At 41.7% G+C, this 17,567-nt stretch overlaps 2 protein-coding genes across 2 annotated transcripts in view; both read left to right on the top strand.

The window, feature by feature from the left end:
* The window catches only part of pdlim2 (PDZ and LIM domain 2 (mystique)), a 50,124-nt gene extending 45,196 nt beyond the window's left edge, over window positions 1-4,928 (top strand). The window contains exons 9-10 of the mRNA XM_083644399.1: window positions 1,326-1,437; window positions 4,154-4,928. Of these exons, the coding sequence (XP_083500525.1) occupies window positions 1,326-1,437; window positions 4,154-4,346 (305 nt within the window). The 3' untranslated portion in view covers window positions 4,347-4,928. The remainder of the gene's footprint in view (window positions 1-1,325; window positions 1,438-4,153) is intronic.
* Window positions 4,929-10,779: 5,851 nt separating this feature from the next.
* cenpa (histone H3-like centromeric protein A) lies at window positions 10,780-16,902 on the top strand. The gene is made up of 6 exons (XM_083644124.1): window positions 10,780-10,910; window positions 12,700-12,873; window positions 14,204-14,331; window positions 15,383-15,457; window positions 15,846-15,978; window positions 16,709-16,902. The coding sequence occupies exons 2-5, from the start codon at window positions 12,717-12,719 to the stop codon at window positions 15,972-15,974; spliced, it is 489 nt and encodes a 162-aa protein (XP_083500250.1). The 5' UTR covers window positions 10,780-10,910; window positions 12,700-12,716; the 3' UTR covers window positions 15,975-15,978; window positions 16,709-16,902.
* The last annotated feature ends 665 nt before the right edge of the window (window positions 16,903-17,567 follow it).

Raw genomic sequence — 17,567 nt, 5'->3', positions numbered from 1 at the left:
GCTTCATGAACGCGCATAAATATAAGGGAGAAAATGCTGTTTCATCCACCGTCATGTACTTCATTGAATCAAAAAAGATAATTTTGATCAAACATGTTCTCAGGTAAACTGAGTCTACTGAAACGATGAAATGAACCTGTGTGAATGGCGGCACATAACATCATTCATTATGAAATATACAGCTTTGCATGGAGAAGCGAAAAGCAATCCCTCTGCATCTTTAGATTTGACATATATATTTTTTATGTGCTGGTGGTGGTATATCTTATGCCTTGTAGGGGTTCATCTTTAGATTTGTCATATATATCTTTGATGGGCTGCTGGTATATCTTATGCCTTGCAGGGGTTGATCTTTAGATTCGTATATATCTTTGATGGGCTGCTGCTAGTATATCTTATGCCTTGCAGGGGTTCATCTTTAGATTCGTATATATCTTTGATGGGCTGCTGCTAGTATATCTTATGCCTTGCAGGGGTTCATCTTTAGATTCGTATATATCTTTGATGGGCTGCTGCTAGTATATCTTATGCCTTGCAGGGGTTCATCTTTAGATTCGTATATATCTTTGATGGGCTGCTGGTGATACATCTTATGCCTTACAGGGGTTCTTCTCAGATTACAGCTATTATGTCAAACTCAACATAATTTACAACAGCACAGGCAGTTGTTTCACATGCAGCATCTCCATCTTGAACCCATTCCTGTCAAATGTGTATGACGCAGAAGAACCAAGAGACAGTGAGTTCTTGAATGGTGACTAAGACTTGCATATGGCCGTCACCTGTGCTGGATGGAGAGAAAAGCACTCCTGTGTACAGCTCTTATTGTGAACAGCCCACTGTGGAATGCAGTTGTGTGCTCTCTCTCTCTCTCTCTCTCTCTCTCTTTGCTTTGACAAATGCCAGAGGGAATAAATCCAACTGGCAATAACATCTTTTCATGACGTGATAACGACTGATGTGAGGAGACCCATTTTGTGAAGCGAGTCCCCTGGGTGATGAACTAGTGATGACTGGTGGTAGCGAACACAAACAAGCTCTAGGAGGAGGATAGAGATAAAGATTTAGCACTGACAGAGGGCGATGAAGACAAAATGTGTTATGTGATGTGGTAAACAGGTTGTCAGAGAGAAAGAGGTCCAAACGTGTCATGACTTCAAATCACTGACAGAGGGGGATGAAGACAACATGTGTTATGTGATGTGGTAAACAGGTTGTCAGAGAGAGAGAGGTCCAAACGTGTCATGACTTCAATCGGACCGCTTCTCGCTGTGTTGATCATTGACTGACTCTGTGTGTGTGTGTGTGTGTCCTTGACTATCCAGAGGCAGCTTTGCGGTTCCCAGGGAAGCTCTCGCCCAACCCCCCCAAGCCCAGCGCATCAGTGGAAGGAGGGAACAAATACCACACCTGTGAGAAGTGTGGCACCAACATTGTGTAAGAGTCTGTTAAACCGGAGTCTGTTAAACCTGTCACATGTTCAATGGATAAAGTATTGTGGGTGTGAGAGTCATCACAACGATAACTTGCCCTGTGGTAAATGATGTTCCACATGAAGAATATAATATTAATCATGTGGGCGTGGATTTGCGGGTGGGTGCTTGTAATGTCTCTAGAGCAGGGGTGTCCAAACTTTTTTGAATGGGGGCCAGATTAGATAATGTGTGAAAATACCGGGGGACCAACTGCTTCTTGCGTCATATCGGTTATTTAAAAAAAACAGACATAAAATACAACTACTCTAAGGATTTTGTTTACCATCTTGGTTTAGTTCTGCCTGTGCTCTTCCTACTTGGTGCTTGTCTAATGTCTACAAACTGTGTAGCCACTTCTTAACATGCAGTGGAATCCGTATTATAACCCGCTCCTAGCCGGTTGGCCTGCATGTTAAACAACAATTAGCCGGCCTACGCGCACTCCCGCGAGTCCGTATCATATTCATCTCGGTCGCCAGTGTAGGATCCGCATTCGCGCTAAAGCGGGTGCTGTTTAACTCTGGCAGCTCATGATCCAGATCTAGCTGGTATGTGAGTGGGCACGTGGTGGCACTTTACAAACCATTAATGTCCCATCATTATTTTCATGAATGGACGTAGCGTTAGTTACGTGGCTGGATTATTTGGAAGAGAGCCAATTTAGGTGAGTAAACAACTAAAAGTTGAATCCCCCATCTGCCAGTTTAAAAATGCAACAAGAGAGATGAAAGCCTACTAGAGTTGCGCAATCTTGACCTCAGTCAGATCGTCAATCGCCACCCTTTGACATCGCCAATACATGATGTCATCGTGCAAGCACATGGCTTGGAGGATAGGAGCTGACTGACTGACAGCCTATATCGAGACATATAGGCCTAGCCTAACTTTTGTGAGGAGAAATTACGGTAATTTAAAACTAGTCAGATATGACTTGAATGCCACTTGTAAAATAAATCACCCACAGTGATTGACGACGGTGCGACCACTATTTTGACTGCGTTCATTTTTGGCACAATGCCAGGAATGGACCTTCTGTTAAAACGGCATGTTTTGTTTTTTTATACTTTATTTTTGTACATTTTCATGAAACAAAGCACAAGTAGAACATACTGGAAAACAAAACAAAAACAAAACAAAACAGACAGTTGGTCACCTTTACATACATAGACTTACTAGTGGGGGATTCAACTCAGTTCGTACATGTAAACACAATCCATTTCTCCCAATACTTAGAATACTTGTCAAGCTGTAAGTTCAAAGAGAAGGTAATTCTCTCCATGCTCTGTATGTTGGTCACTATTTCTGTCCAGTCAGTCTTTGTTGGAGGATCGGACTGCAGCCACTTTCTTGTTAAAGCTTTTTTGCTGGCCGCCAGCAGTATTTTTAAGAGATATCTGTCCTGTGATATCAAATCGGTTGCAATGTTACCCAAGTAGATTGTAGGGAAAGAGCAATCAGTTTCTTTACCAAATATATCATTTATTGCTTGTGATACCTCCTGCCAGTATGTCTGGATGGAAGGGCAACTCCAGAATATATGGAAGTGGTCTGCCAGTTGTTCTCCGCACTTCCTCCAACATAGACTCCTTCCCAGATCACCCATCTGTAAACCTTTTAACTTAGGAGTTATAAAATACCTCATCAAATTCCGGCAACAAAATCCTCTCCAAAAACCCGAGCTGGTGGAGGTAGATTGTACGTTGCACATATAAAACGGCATGTTTTTGAATGGAGTTTGGTTACAAATTCGCTAAAGCTGTTACCTATCACATTTCTTGTTATCGATACATGCTACCGCACCCCCACACCCACCGGCAGAAAAAACGGCTCATATCCAGTTGTTTCTAAACAAAGACCCCTCATGTTTAAAAAGGTAAAACCGGAAAATATCCTGTTCTGGCTAGCCAGACATGATCCAGACTTCATGTTTAAAAGCCACTTATGATAGTGCTGTCATCATTAGGTGAATGGAAAAAATGTAAATTGAACTTGCTTGATTAACCAATACTGTGTGGAGGGCCACATATAGTATAATGTATTTTGAGAGACAAGCCGAGGGCCGCTTAAAATCAGTCCGCGGGCCGCAATTGGCCCCCAGGCCGGACTTTGGACATGCCTGCTCTGGAATAGCTCAATTGGTTGAATTGACGGTTAGAATTACTGAATGCAAATACTGTCCGTTATTTAGTTCAATCTTGAGTCTTTTTTTATCCATCCAATGACAAACAAATTGGGTGAGGTAATTTCCACAAATCAAATTGCTTCAAGTATATTTCTTTAATTAAATGAAGTAATCTTGCATCTAGAGGAGTGATGTGGCTTATTGTCATTGTCATTGATAGTGTCTCTGATTTAATTAAAATTCTCCAAACGGATGAAACTGCATTGGAAAATAAATCTATTACCCCATTGGCATTTAGCAGATTTCTTTGATTTGTTTTAAAGAAAATACAATTTTAGGCCTCAACATTAAGCCACAGTAGATGACCTTTTAAGACGTAGATTTTTGTTGTGTTTTTTTGTTGCTCAATGTTATCTGTGATGTTGACCATCTTTTCTGTGCTGAATTTGCAGCTTGCAAAGTTGATTTGCATTGGAAACGAGTGAAATGAATGCCCCCTGCTGGTAGATACCACGACATGTTTGTCTAGCGTCTGCCTCTGCTCGTCTCTCCGCAGCACACAGGCCGTGCGCATCATGGACGACCGCTTCCGCCACCCGGAGTGCTACACTTGCACAGATTGCGGCCTCAACCTGAAGATGAGAGGTCACTTTTGGGTCGGGGAGGAGATGTTCTGCGAGAAGCACGCCCGGGAGCGGTACCAAGGCCCAGGCACATCCCCACTGGCTGCCGTCTCCCCTCGCCACTGAGGCTGGCAACAAGAGGGCTGCTTTGCCCACCTGACACCTAATCTGACTCTGTTATAGACCTTGGGATGGGCTGTGGAGGCGAGCAGGGGTTCAACTACCATGTCAGAGGATGTACCATTCTGACTGCATTTAACCATACTCTGCAATGTTATGATTCACTTTTCTTGCCTTTCTTGTAAATTTATATGAGAATTGGGGGCTTTGTTTGTCATACCCAAGCCCCAGCGGTCTCTTTAGGATATTCTTAGCTCTAATGAGGTACAGCTGTATTGGATTCAAACCACATCACATTGTGCTGATGCCAGATTTATGTAACACCACCGTATGAGACAAACGGAACAGGACTGGCTTCCTGATTCTGTGACGATCTGGGTAATAATGACAAAATGAGGCACTTTGAATCCCCTGCTGACACATTTATTTTTTCAGAGAAAGGGACCAAAATGTCATCTGAACTGCATGCCATTTGGAAAATGTACTGTACACAGACATTGCTGTGTGAGTGTGTGTGTGTGTGTATGTGTGCGGATGTGTGCGGATGCACACATTCACAAGTGCAGTGGTTTGGTTCCTTGCGTGTGTGACGTGGGGGCAGGGGGGGTGGGGTCACTGGGGTGTCATTCCTTTGAAGTGCCCGCATTGTTAACATGTGCCCTAGATCACAAAGGACTTTGTGAATTTTTGCGCTAGTGTCAGGCCAAAAGCCTTTTGGTTTTTCTACATTTTCTTTTGTAAGCAGGATTTATTAGTTGAAATAATAATGAAACATGACTTATTTGCCGACTTGTTTTTGTTGTGGGGTTGTTTTTGCTCATGAGGGAATATAGATTCAGATGATATACAAATGATATTTTTGATGTTTCTTTGATAGAACATACTATTATTGTAATGTAGACCATTTAAATGCATAATGAATGCACAGGCCTTCTAGTGTGAAAAGAATTGCCAATGATGCTACGCCTGTCCAGTTATAGCAGTACTCAGAGCAAGATACACTATAATGTTCTCATTTCATATCGCACTTAATAAAATTGCACATCATGAAGCTTGTTCAAAGAAGATGCCTGTTCTTAATCTGCAGTGTGTTAATAATTTACATATTTCTGCAACAATGCTAAAGTGGTGTTGTCACTCATGTCTATGACCTTAATTGTGACGTCATCAAGGTCAGTGGTCCACAGTTCAGTTCAGTCCAGTCACATGCATTCAAAATTGATCAATGAGGCAATTAGGTTTTCTTTTTTTGGCAATCAGGTTTTCAATCAGAATATAAATATAGCCTAATTATAGAACACAAATAAATGTACTACATTTACTGCACAGGCTGGGTTAAAATAAAAATAAGACAACTATAATTATCCTCTGGTCCTCACCACTTTGGTCGGTATCCCACTTGCCAAGGCTGCCTTGAAGAGTAACCCACAGTTAAGACTATTATATAAATAAATAAAAAGCTGTGCAAATAAATTATAATTAAAAAAAGAAAGCCTTGCGAATAATACAATACGCGTGAGTGCAGACATCTTTCTAATTTATGTTTCGTGAAGTTTGGAGTTACATACCGGTAATTCCAGATACCCAAGGCAACCACCCAACACAGTGATCATGAGATTCCCTTTTTGGACACTAGGGGTCTCCTTTGAGGACGTGAATGGGACAGTGTGATATAAATTCTGTTGCAATTAGTTTAAGGTCAAACCTTATTTTCCCTAGGCCTAGACTATGATCACCACCACCTTGGCCTTTACCCCACTGATAAGCCGTGCAGTCTGGCTAGAAGCGCTTTCTACTTCCTGGAAAAAAACTGGTCCATTGGGGTGAATGGAGATGTCAGAACTCTTCTGGACTAAACCACCTGGGTTTTTCTGGGTCCGTTCTCAAGACCAAATCACCGTGACGTCACCATGTAAACAAATTTACTTCCGGGTACCACTTGGGGAAGGCGGCAGGTTTAAATGTGCGTGTTGTCAAATAAATGCTGTCAAACCCTCTCGTTGTTTTCAGCCGACTACTTTCAATTTAAATGGTTAAACGGTTGGTAAACATGCTTGTCCGACGTATCTAGCCTTTCTTCTGTGTTTGTTTTATGTAGTGTTAGCTAGCTAATAACGTTTGTTTGTCTGTCAAACTCGCTGTTTTTTTGCAGTCGCTAACGTTACAGAGTAACCTCGCGTCACCAGGCTCTTCTCGGCGAGAAAGCCTGGTACAGACAGAGATACTGACGCCACGTCAATTTAATTTAGCTTCAAGTCTACTCTAGTCTGGTCCAACAGGTAAATTAGCTAGTCTGGTCTCCACTAACGTTAGTGAAAGTGTTGTTATGAATGATATTAAACAACAACACAACACGGACGAACCATTTTTGTCTTCTTTGTCTGTTTTTGTCTTCAACCCATCAGTTTGTGCCGTCCACCGCCATTATAATGTGTGGACCTCAGGGGTACCCGGAAGTAAATGTAAACATCCCGCTGATTTGGTCTATTCAGTTGGTTCATGAAATCGCTGGGCTGCGTGCCCATAGATATATATAAAGGCTAGATAGCTTACCCGCGCTGCCGGCCAATGGAGAGCGACGTCGTCGCATGGCGGCCATCTTGCTACAGGGAGCTACTAGGAGTTATGAGCATCTGTTGTTGGGTTAGTATGGCAACATCATATGATCATAACTCCTAGGGAAATGGATGAAACTGCATGAAACTTTGTGCCTGAATCCCTCTCATGGCATAGATGCTTCGGTTTAATTTTGGTGTAATTTGGAGCCCATCAAAAAAATAGTGTTTTTAGTGTGTTTTTTTATTTTTTTGTCTATCTCGGGAACGGAATATGCTTGTAATAAACCAAACCGTTTGTAAATCCGTCAAGATTTCAGCGAGTTATGAGTATTTTTGTCTGTGCAGTTCACCAGCTACCATAGAACGTACCAGAAAGGCACTGTAGCAAGATGACGGCCGTTCAACGACGCTGCTGACTCCGCCTTAAGCCATCTAGCCTTATATATGTCTATGTGCGTGCCCTCCAGTGTTTGTGGTGTGGGAGATTCCAGCTGTCAAAAGAAGAAGACAATGCTCCTGGTCAATCCCGGCGCCACAGGGCGTGGTTATTGCTTATCCTATGTGGGGTTAGAAATCACGCGAAATGCGTACCGAAGTCGAGACCCCGCCCAGTCAGTGAGTTATGGTAATACAAATCCAGCGCTCCCTTTAGTGTTTGTCCTGCCCACCAGTCAAAGCTGATAGAATTGAGGTGGAAGAGAGAGTCCCAAGGTATGACTTTTCTCGGGCTGAATGGGATGAATTTGAGGAGGCTGCTCAAAAGCTAATAGGAGAGATTGATAGTGAGGGGTCAGTAGATAGTTGGAATGAGTCTATTAGCTCAATGATACATAAGGCAGCAAATTAAACTATTCCTATGAAAAAGGATCCTAGGCCCCGAGGGCTGGTGCCCTGGTGGAATAAAGAGTGACGAAGCGGTAAGGAATAGAAATAGAGCATATAGGAAGATAAGGCAATATCCAACGGTGTCTCATGCAGTAGAATATAAGAAATTAAGAGCAGTAGCAAGGAGATTAATTAAAAACGCTAAAAAGAATAGTTGGAGGAAATTCTGTGAGGCCCTGAGACACCTGTAAGGCAGTTGTGGTCAGTAATACATAGAATGTCAGGAATTTATAAAAGGAGGGGAGTTCCAGTTCTCAAGAAAGGGGAGGTGGAAGCAGTTTCTAATATAGAAAAGGCAAATAATGCTGGTTGATGCCTTTCAAGCAGTACATAGTTCTGGGAGCCTGGGGGTGGAGAGGGGTAGGAAGAGGAGTGAGATGATAGAAAATAAGAATAAGTTGAATTGGAGCACAGAAAATGAAAGTACAGTTCATTTCTTTTTCACAATAAAAGAGTTGAGGGATGCTATTCAGTCTGGTGCAAATACTAGGCTACTCCAGGGAGAGATGGGCTTTCATATGAAGTATTTAAACACTTAGATGATGATGTTATTCTAGAAATTTTGTGTTTGATTAATAATGTGTGGCTAGAGGGTTGTTTGCCAAAGGAATGGAAACATGCAGTTATAGTTCCTATTTTGAAACCAGGTAAGGATGCATCTGATCCTAGCTCGTATCGTCCTATAGCATTAACATCAGTGCTGTGTAAAATAATGGAAAGGATGATTACTAATAGGTTAGTATATTATTTAGAAAGTAAGGGGCTTTATACTGATTTTCAAAATGGATTTAGGAATGGGAGGTCAACAATGGAGTCAGTTGCAGTATTAGATCAAGAAATTAGAAAGGCATTTGATAATAAAGAGATAGTGGTAGGTGTATTTTTAGATATTGAGAAAGCATATGATTCTCTGTGGAAGGAGGGTTTAATGATAAAAATGTATGATTTGGGAATAAGAGGGAGAATGTTTAATTGGATTAAGGATTTTTTAATGAATAGAACAATTCAAGTACGTGTGGGTGGGCAAAACTCAAAGATTGTCAAAATAGAAAATGGTACGCCCCAAGGAAGTGTAATTAGTCCTGTCTTATTTAATATAATGATAAATGATTTATTTAGTAATATTGGAAGTGGGTTTGGTAGGTCTTTATTTGCAGATGACGGGGCTATTTGGAAAAGAGGAAGGAATGTAGAATTTTGTTTAAAGCAAGTCCAAAGAGCTTTGGATTCTGTAGAGGAATGGGGAGATAAATGGGGCTTTAAAATATCAGCCGCAAAGTCTAACTTTATGATTTTTGGCTTCAAAAGGAAGTTACCTAAATTTGGGCTTCATATGTATGGTTCTCCTCTGGAGAGAGTGAAAGTATTTAAGTTTCTGGGTGTGTGGTTTGATGAGAGGATGACATGGAACATCCATATAACAAAAACCTTGGTTAAGTGTGAGAAAGTTATAAATGTTCTGAGAAGTTTGGCTGGGTGTGAATGGGGGGCAGAGAGGGAGACCATGCACCTAATAGCCTATATCAGGCAATGATCAGGTCTGGGATGGATTATGGGTGTTTTGTCTATGGTTCTGCAGCAAAGTCATTGTTAGGTAAGTTAGATGTTCTTCAGGCTAAGGCATTGAGATTGTGCTGTGGGGCTTTTAAGACTTCTCCAATTCCTGCTCTGCTGGTGGAAATGGGAGAAATGCCTTTGTGTCTGAGACGGGTAAAGTTAGGGTTGCAGTACTGGGCAAAACTAAATGGTAGTATTCAGACATTCCCAGCTAGGTGTCTCTTGCAAGAGGCAGTTACAGGGGGCAAGGCCAAATACAAAAATGTCTTTCAAAATATAAATCAGTGGGCCAGGAAATTGAGTTTAGGACAAGTAAGAATTGCAGAACATTTACGGTGGGGATCAGTTCCTTATTGGGTAATGGCTGACCGGGATATCGAGTTTAGTTTTTTGAAAGATAAAGATAAAAGTGAGATATTAGTAAAAATAGAGGAGTATCTTAAGGAAGTGGGATTTCTGGAAATCTTTACGGACGGGTCTATGGATCCAGAAAGTGGGAAAGCGGGATTTGGGATGTGTATTCCTAAATTGGGAATACAATCGGGTCAAAGAATCACAAATGGAAGTTCTGTCTTTGTAACAGAGTTGGGGGCTATAATGTCGGCTTTATGGTGGGTAGAGGAAGTAAAACCAAGGCAGGTAATTATATGTTCTGATTCAGCTGCTGCTCTGTTTGCTTTAAGAGCAGGGAAGTCAAAAGCTCGACCTGATCTAGTGTATGAAATTTTGTTATTATTATATAGAATTGAGAAGAATGATTGTGTTGTAAAGTTTTGCTGGGTTCCGGGACATGTGGGAATAGAGGGAAATGAATCAGCAGACTCTGTAGCCAAAGAAAGCCTGAAAAGGGAAGATATAGATGTAAATATTTCCCTGGGAAGAGTAGAACTCAGAGAGAAAATCAAGGGTGGAGTGGATGGAGAGTGGCAGGGGTTATGGGAAAAGGAGGTGAAGGGGAGACATTTATTTTCATTACAAGCTCAGGTTAAAAAAACAAGTGTTTATTATTATGGATCCAGAAGGGATAGTGTTAAGGTTTGCAGACTGAGGATCGGACACTGTGGGTTGAATCAGTGTTTGAACATTGTGGGAAAACATCCTAGTGGATTATGTGAGTGTGGATTGAAAGAAACAGTTAAGCATGTTTTCCTGGAATGTGCTAAGTATAAAAAAGAAAGGGAAATTTTGTTTAAAAGTTTGACAAGTCTAGGAGTAGCTTCCTTTTCCATTAAAGTTTTCTTTGGTCATAATAAGAGCCACCAGTTGATAATTAAAGCAGTGTTGCAGTTTCTGCATGAATCAGGACTGTATCAGATAATATGAAGTGTGATTGAATTAGTTTGACCTGCGGAGGGCAGTAATACGCCTAGTAGCGTCCATACTGCCGGAAATCTAAAAGAAGAAGAAGAAGAAGTCCAAGCTGATTGGTTCACTGGTAAAGAGACTACAGCAGATGCCAAACTTTGAATTTCAAGTCGTTCACAATATCATTGAGTCACAGTCACCAGACCAGCGTTTGAGTGTTGTGAGCAATTTACACTTCTTTCAGGGATAGTATCCAATCCCGCAGGTAAGATACGTTTCAATTAACGTTATTATTCTGAAATTGAAAAGAAAATAAGGCGCAAATGCCGCCTGTTTGCTAAGTGACTTTGGGATATTGCTTACCCCGCTAGCTAGGCGCTTCTCACATTAGCAAATAGCTAATTTAGCTAGCTAATGCTCAGTATGAGCTGAATTAAAGGCGCTCCTGTATTAGGGAGAAGCGCCTGGCTAGCGGGGTAAATGGATCTTGCTAGTAGCAAAGCTAACAGCTAGCTAGCTAAGCTAACACCTATGTGTTAGCTGCGACACGCAACTCTAAATGGATTCTCCTTTAAAAAGGAGAATAGCAGCTACCTATGTGTCTGCTTATTTCATTATTCATTGCGTAGTTGAAGAAATAAGAGCCAGGTCAGCAGAACGCGGAAACACCAGGAAGAAAACAGGCGTAAAGTTATCCACTACTAACGTGAGGCTGGAAGACTTTTTGGGCAGAAGGGTCCAGAAATAGCGTAACGTCAGGTCATTACCCCATCCACCGTGTTGAAGTGCCCTGGAGCAAGGCACTGAACCCCAGCAGCTCAGGGTCACTGTTCTGTAACTGACCTAAACTCCATGTGTTTGATTATCTTGGCCTAAACTATTTCTTTGTGCGATTATACGATATTCGACTAGTAGATATAACAATGAATAAGGTGAAAACCTCAAAAGGTGGACATACAGTATGTAAAATATTGGATTCCCCCCCAACCACCACACCCATTATGCTGGTTTGTCTGATTAAAAACTGTAGGAACAGGTTTAAACATCACACAAATCCAAATGACACCATCCAATCAAAAAAAGAGTCAAATGCGTCTAAAAAAGTCAGTTTTTGGTTGATAAATCACTTTTGACGTTTCCCTTTCAGAGTGGAGCCAAGCTATCGATTCCAACTATTGATCGAGTAATCGGTTATAAGAAAACAGAACAAGCGAAACGAGCGAAACGGAAAGCCAGACAAATTGCGTCTGACCCAGCACATCCCCTCTTCTCAGAGTTCACAAAACTGCCCTCAGGAAGACGCTACAGAGTCCCCGCTGCAAACAAAAACATGTACAAAAAATCCTTCATACCAAATGCAATAAACCTGCTAAATTCATAAACCCCATCCACATAAGAACCATGTCCGTTATCACTGCCTGTATGTGTGTCCCTGTTCCATGTTGTATTATGTTTCCATCCTGTCAATCCCTGTGTTCTGTACTGTGTACCCTGGTGTTTGTTGAAATGTAATGTATTTGTCTCCCATGTTGAAATGTAATGTATTCCTCTCTGTACACAAGCAAACCTGTGAAGCCGAAGACAAATTTCCACATTGTGGACAAATGAATTGAATTGAATTGAAATACTTTTAAAATGATCTCCAGTATAGTCTACACACAGCTGTGTGACTAGGATTGTACACACCGATGCTGCAGTCAGGGCTGCAGATTAAGGTTCAGGCTGAAAACACAACAGAAGTGGTAGACTCCCGAGGTGAAAACACGGCCATGTAAAAAGTAAACCAATAACAACATAGCATTAGCAGCCAGACTGTGCTTGGATCAGGTAGCTTCCCCAATTTAAATGTCTAAGATGACATCATCAAATGTCTTCTTTTGTCCTGACCAACAGTCCACAACCCAAAGATAATCAGTTTACTGTCATAGAAGACAAAATAAAGAGAAAATGTTCACATTTGCATTATTTTATTATTTTCTTAAAATTGAGTCTTAAACGATTATCGATTATAAAGATACTTGATACATTTTCTGTTGATCGATTAATCATTGCAGCCCTACTGTTGGAGGTGATGCGCCGTTCAGGTCATGATGATTCATCTGCCAGCCGGCGGAAAGGCTCAGCCCCTAAACGCCGCACGGCCCTGGAGCCAACCCCAGGGCCTTCAGGTACTTCGAGACGACGAAGTGGTGCTCAAGATCTCTCCGCGAGACTCAGCGGCCCCTCAGGTGAGGGGGTGGGGGTGAAAACAAGCACGTCAGGAATACGAGAGAGGGGAAACTTCATTCATGGCAGTAGCAAAGTAATCTAATGTAGATTGCGTGAGCTTATTATTAGTCTCAATGATTTCAGGAACAAAGTTATTTTTGGCTTTTGGCGTCACATGTAAAGCTCTGGTTATTTTCAACAACAGTTGACTTTATTTTCAGTATTGCCAGCATGCCAATTCATGTTTCATTCATTTTCCATAAATGATTTTTCCTACTCGGGGTCATGGGGGGCGGTGGCAGGAGCCTGTGCTAGCAGGGTCATGGCTGGGCAGAACAGGAGCCCATGCTGCATGCATTGGGCAGACAGGTTGCCAGTCCATCACAGCACTCAGTTAATACTTGTGCTGTACAATAATGCAGCCATATTACAAAGATGGCAATACAAACCTTTGAAATAAGAACAATTTGACTGGGTTAGTAAAAAAAAAAAAAATCTATTGGTATAATAAGGAGAATTAGTCATCTTGTCACCACTAGCAGTCTTCTTGCACTTTATTATAGTTTAATCTATCCATATCTTTCATATTGTAATCTAGTATGGGCAAGCACTTTTTCTACTAGTCTCCACAAAATATCTCCAAAAACGCTTTGTTAGGATCGTGTCTCGATCTGAGTTGCGTACCTCATCTGGCCCTCTATTTCAGAAACTTCAGATTCAAGATGTTTATTGTCACTCGGGTTACACAAGTACACACTCGTGTGACATTCTTAGGCCAGGAGGCTCCACAGGACATAAAATATAAGTAAAAAAAAAAAGCAACAAGTGATACATATGAAACAGCATAATTGATCAGAACCACACAAGAGCAATAATATAAATTTGGAAACAGGTCACTAATCATTGATCGGTCACAAGTGATGATAGCAGATTAGGAGGCGCTATTTGCTGATCCAGTTATTATTTTAGGAGGATATTGGCCTTCCCGTGCTTGAAAGTAACTCATTGTTAACACAATTAACATGAAGGATGGGAGGGGGGAGTTAAATTACATGAAGCAACACATTACATATCATATTCTTGTAGCATTCTTTGTGGATTAATTCTCTTATCAGTCACCCACCCATGAGGCTTGAACATTCAGTGATTTAATTCAAATCTTGATCGTCACACATCATGCTGTATAATGAGGTTTTATCATCACACACGGGGGTCATCATGCTGTATAATAAGCTTTTCCATATTGAGCTTTCAACCTATAGTCAGCAAATCTTAAGCCTCGGCTCTACTCGGATGAATCAAGGTTCCAAAATAAATCTGTTGTCTGTGTCTGTGTTTGTGCCTGTGCAGCACCTGGCCCTGCTCAGTCTCCTCGGAAGAAGAGGAGGTTTCGTCCAGGAACCAAAGCCCTGATGGAGATCCGCAAATACCAGAAGAGCACTGAGCTGCTGCTCAGGAAGGCGCCCTTCGCTCGCCTGGTGAGTCGGACACATCAGATGTTGAGCGAAGATCCATGTGTAAACACATGTGTCTTCTGTGTGTCTCCCTGTGTTCACACTAGAGTTCTCTGAGTAAGTTGAAGCCCGGCCGACCCGACCAATTAGGATAAATTGTCAGGCTGAGTCATGCTGAAACTGAGAATGCTAAGCTAGGAGGGGGGTGTGTGTGTGTGTGTAAGCGGTGCGTGTGTGTGTGTGTGTGTGTGTGTGTAAGCGTGTGTAAGCATGGAAGAGAGTGAGCAAGAATAAAGAGTATCAATCTAGCCTACAGTAAATGCATAATTTTTTTTTCCTTTATTTTTTGCTCAGCTTGAGCTCGACACGTCCAATTAGCATAAATTGTCAGCCCGGGCCCGTCTGGCTGAGTCGGTTCCCGACCCGCCAGGCTCAGGCTGACCCTGAGAACTCGAGTTCACACATGCAGTTTCGCCCATAAATCTTCTTGGAAAACGTTCAGGTCAGGGTCATGTGTGAATGGAAGCCGGAGGCGATAATTTGGAGAAGTTGATCTGGCAATTCACCCCTCAAGTCCAACTGAAATTCCTGTCCGATTGCCGCTTTGAGCGTCGTGCACAATGTGACGATGTTTTGCGTAATGCACTTTCAAGTAGAGCGAGCAAACTAATCACAAGAGACTCTGGGTGGTGTATTTCATTCTGCATCTCGCTCACGGCAGCATTTCTTTGCAGCACTTAACTGAAGGTAAAAGAAAATAGATTTTTTTTTTGTAAAAACCAATAACAAGTGATGGCAAAAAGCCACATTCAAATGGATTTACCTTCACATGGCTGAATGAGTCGTAGAAAATAATTAAATCTAGTCCCTGTTGCGAATACATGATGGGTGAATGTGCAAAAAATAGATCTGTTTCATTTAAATGTTGTTCTTCGTACATCTCTCCTGCATACTCAATCATCTCCCCAAAACAGAAATATTTCTACATATATTATTATCGTAGTTTGAGTGCAGCCTCACTTTACAATGTCAAACTCCAGCTGTTGATTAAACTAGTGTTTGGTCTTGACTTCAGGTGCGGGAGGTGTGCATGAGTTTCACCAATCAGCCTCTCCGGTGGCGGGTCTTAGCTCTGATGGCCCTGCAGGAGGTAAGGACCCAGGATGAACCCTGTTCACTCAGCAGCATGGACGCCAGGCCGTATATGCCCTTTTCACAGCAACCGTCTTGAGGTGGTAAAGCAGGTGTAAACAATAACATTAAATGAGGGCCCTGGCACTGGAACACCTCAATGTAATGGAAACATCATTAATGGTATTGGTTAAACCTGCTTTACTTCCTGCTTTACCACTTCAGAATGGTTGCTCCTGCTTCACCTCAAAACAGTTGCTGTGAAAAGGGTCTATACTGGTCTGGTCAGGTGAAGCAAGTAGACTACACACACGAGTCAGGATGCTTTATATATATGTTATGTATATATATATATATATATATATAACTTCCTGTGTGTCTGCTCTTCTTCTTCCTCTTCCTCCCAGGCAGCGGAGGCGTTTCTCGTCATGTTATTCTCCGACGCCAACCTGTGTGCCATCCACGCCAAGCGGGTCACCCTGTTCAACCGTGACCTTCAGCTGGTCCGCAGGATCAGAGGGGTGGATCATTTTTAGTTTGGTAGGTTGAGTGAGTTTGGCAGGTTCTGGCCAGCAGGTTGAGTGAGTTTGGCAGGTTCTGGCCAGCAGGTTGAGTGAGTTTGGCAGGTTCTGGCCAGTGACTACCTTTAGTAGTGGATGTCTACCATCCACTGCTGCAGGTAGTCATCAGTTTTATCAGCGCTTAAACTGTTGTTGATGTCTACCATCCACTGCTGCAGGTAGTCATCAGTTTGATCAGCACTTAAACTGTTGTTTTTTATATATGTACAAATTGTTGAAATGTATGTAAAGAAAGTTTTTAATAAACAGTTTTTTGTATTAGGACATGAGCAAAGATTTAATCTCTTTATGCCTCAGTGTATGGTGATTCTAGTCATGTTTCTCTGAACAAAGCAGAGATGGGTTTTTTTTTAAGTAGGGCTGCACAATTATAGCATTATTTATTGTAGCGATTATTGATCTAGTTAGGCTTCACAGTTATAGGTGTCGGTGGATCACGGTTACAAGTGAATGATTTTGGGAGTATAGTTTATATCACTTTTTGCATCATATATCATCATTTCAACTATTGATCGTCAAATCTTCTTAATCCCTGGGAAGTAAAATGGCAGTGTATTAGTTACTGAAATTGTGCACCATACTTTCAAGGTTTTTTGGACACAAAAATGTGTTAAATGGAAGATTTTAGTTCTTTGAAACTCAGCCAAGGAATCAAAGCAAATCTTGAGTCCCATCCTGTGTATTTTCAGCCTCGAGTGGTGGGGGACTGGCCTCCCAACTGTCAATAGGAAGGAAGAAAGAGTGTTTGGAGTTTGAGTGGAGAGAGGGTTGTTTACTCTGCAGAGGAAGAGGAACCGGGACTGTCCATTTTTTTGTGTTTGTTTGTTGTTCCATTTCAAAATTGTATTACAATGAATACTGTTGTCTTTAAAAAAGTTAAAATTAAAAAGTTAAAATTGTGCCCTTGTGGTGGTATCTATTTTTTTTTATTGCATTAATCAGTTAATATATGTGGGGGGGGGCATTGGCCGATTTTTGATAATCTTGGTTTGAGGACAGGACTGATGCTGAGATCTTCCGTCTGAGCGATGCAGCGTTTTGAGGATTTAGCAGATCACGCTGGAGGAGCACCAGCCAGGAGCATCTCAACAAGCATCTCACATCAGGTGTGTGACCTTCACCCCCACTCCCTGTCTGCCTGGACGTACTCCACACAGTACAATGAGTACATACATGTAGACACATCAGGACCATCTGCTCTTCCCATGAAAGAGACTGAATTCTGGTGAAAGCTATGACTCCTTATTCTTGCAGTTATCAAGGACCCCTAAGATTTTAGCTTTTAGATGTTTTATTACAGAAAATGTATAAAACCCATGACCAAAATAGTCATACATTCTGCCATTGTGTTACTTGTGGATGGAGTTATAGTGAAAATAAATTACCCCCCCCCCCCTGAAAATAGTTTTCAGATCCGGCGTCTATTTGGAACTCTGCGTTTATTTGAAGTTTTACGGTAGTTTCTTTACTTCTCCCATTGAGTTGCATCCATTCTAGAAGACGCGGACCTATCTAGTCACCTATCGGTTAGCTCTGTTAAATTTGCAC

The sequence above is a fragment of the Poromitra crassiceps genome (assembly GCF_964638095.1).
Source record: "Poromitra crassiceps genome assembly, chromosome: 10".
Taxonomy (NCBI): Eukaryota; Metazoa; Chordata; class Actinopteri; order Beryciformes; family Melamphaidae; genus Poromitra; species Poromitra crassiceps.
The sequence above is the reverse complement of the archived record's forward strand: the minus strand, read 5'-3'. Positions and strand labels throughout refer to the sequence as shown.

What these genes read in the sequence shown, in the direction of transcription:
- cenpa (XM_083644124.1), top strand. Translation starts at nt 12,717, where the DNA reads ATGCGCCGTTCAGGTCATGATGATTCATCTGCCAGCCGGCGGAAAGGC. An exon ending in GAGACTCAGCGGCCCCTCAG is followed by an intron (nt 12,874 to 14,203) that starts GTGAGGGGGTGG and finishes GTGCCTGTGCAG; the next exon opens with CACCTGGCCCTGCTCAGTCT. An exon ending in CTCTGATGGCCCTGCAGGAG is followed by an intron (nt 15,458 to 15,845) that starts GTAAGGACCCAG and finishes TCTTCCTCCCAG; the next exon opens with GCAGCGGAGGCGTTTCTCGT.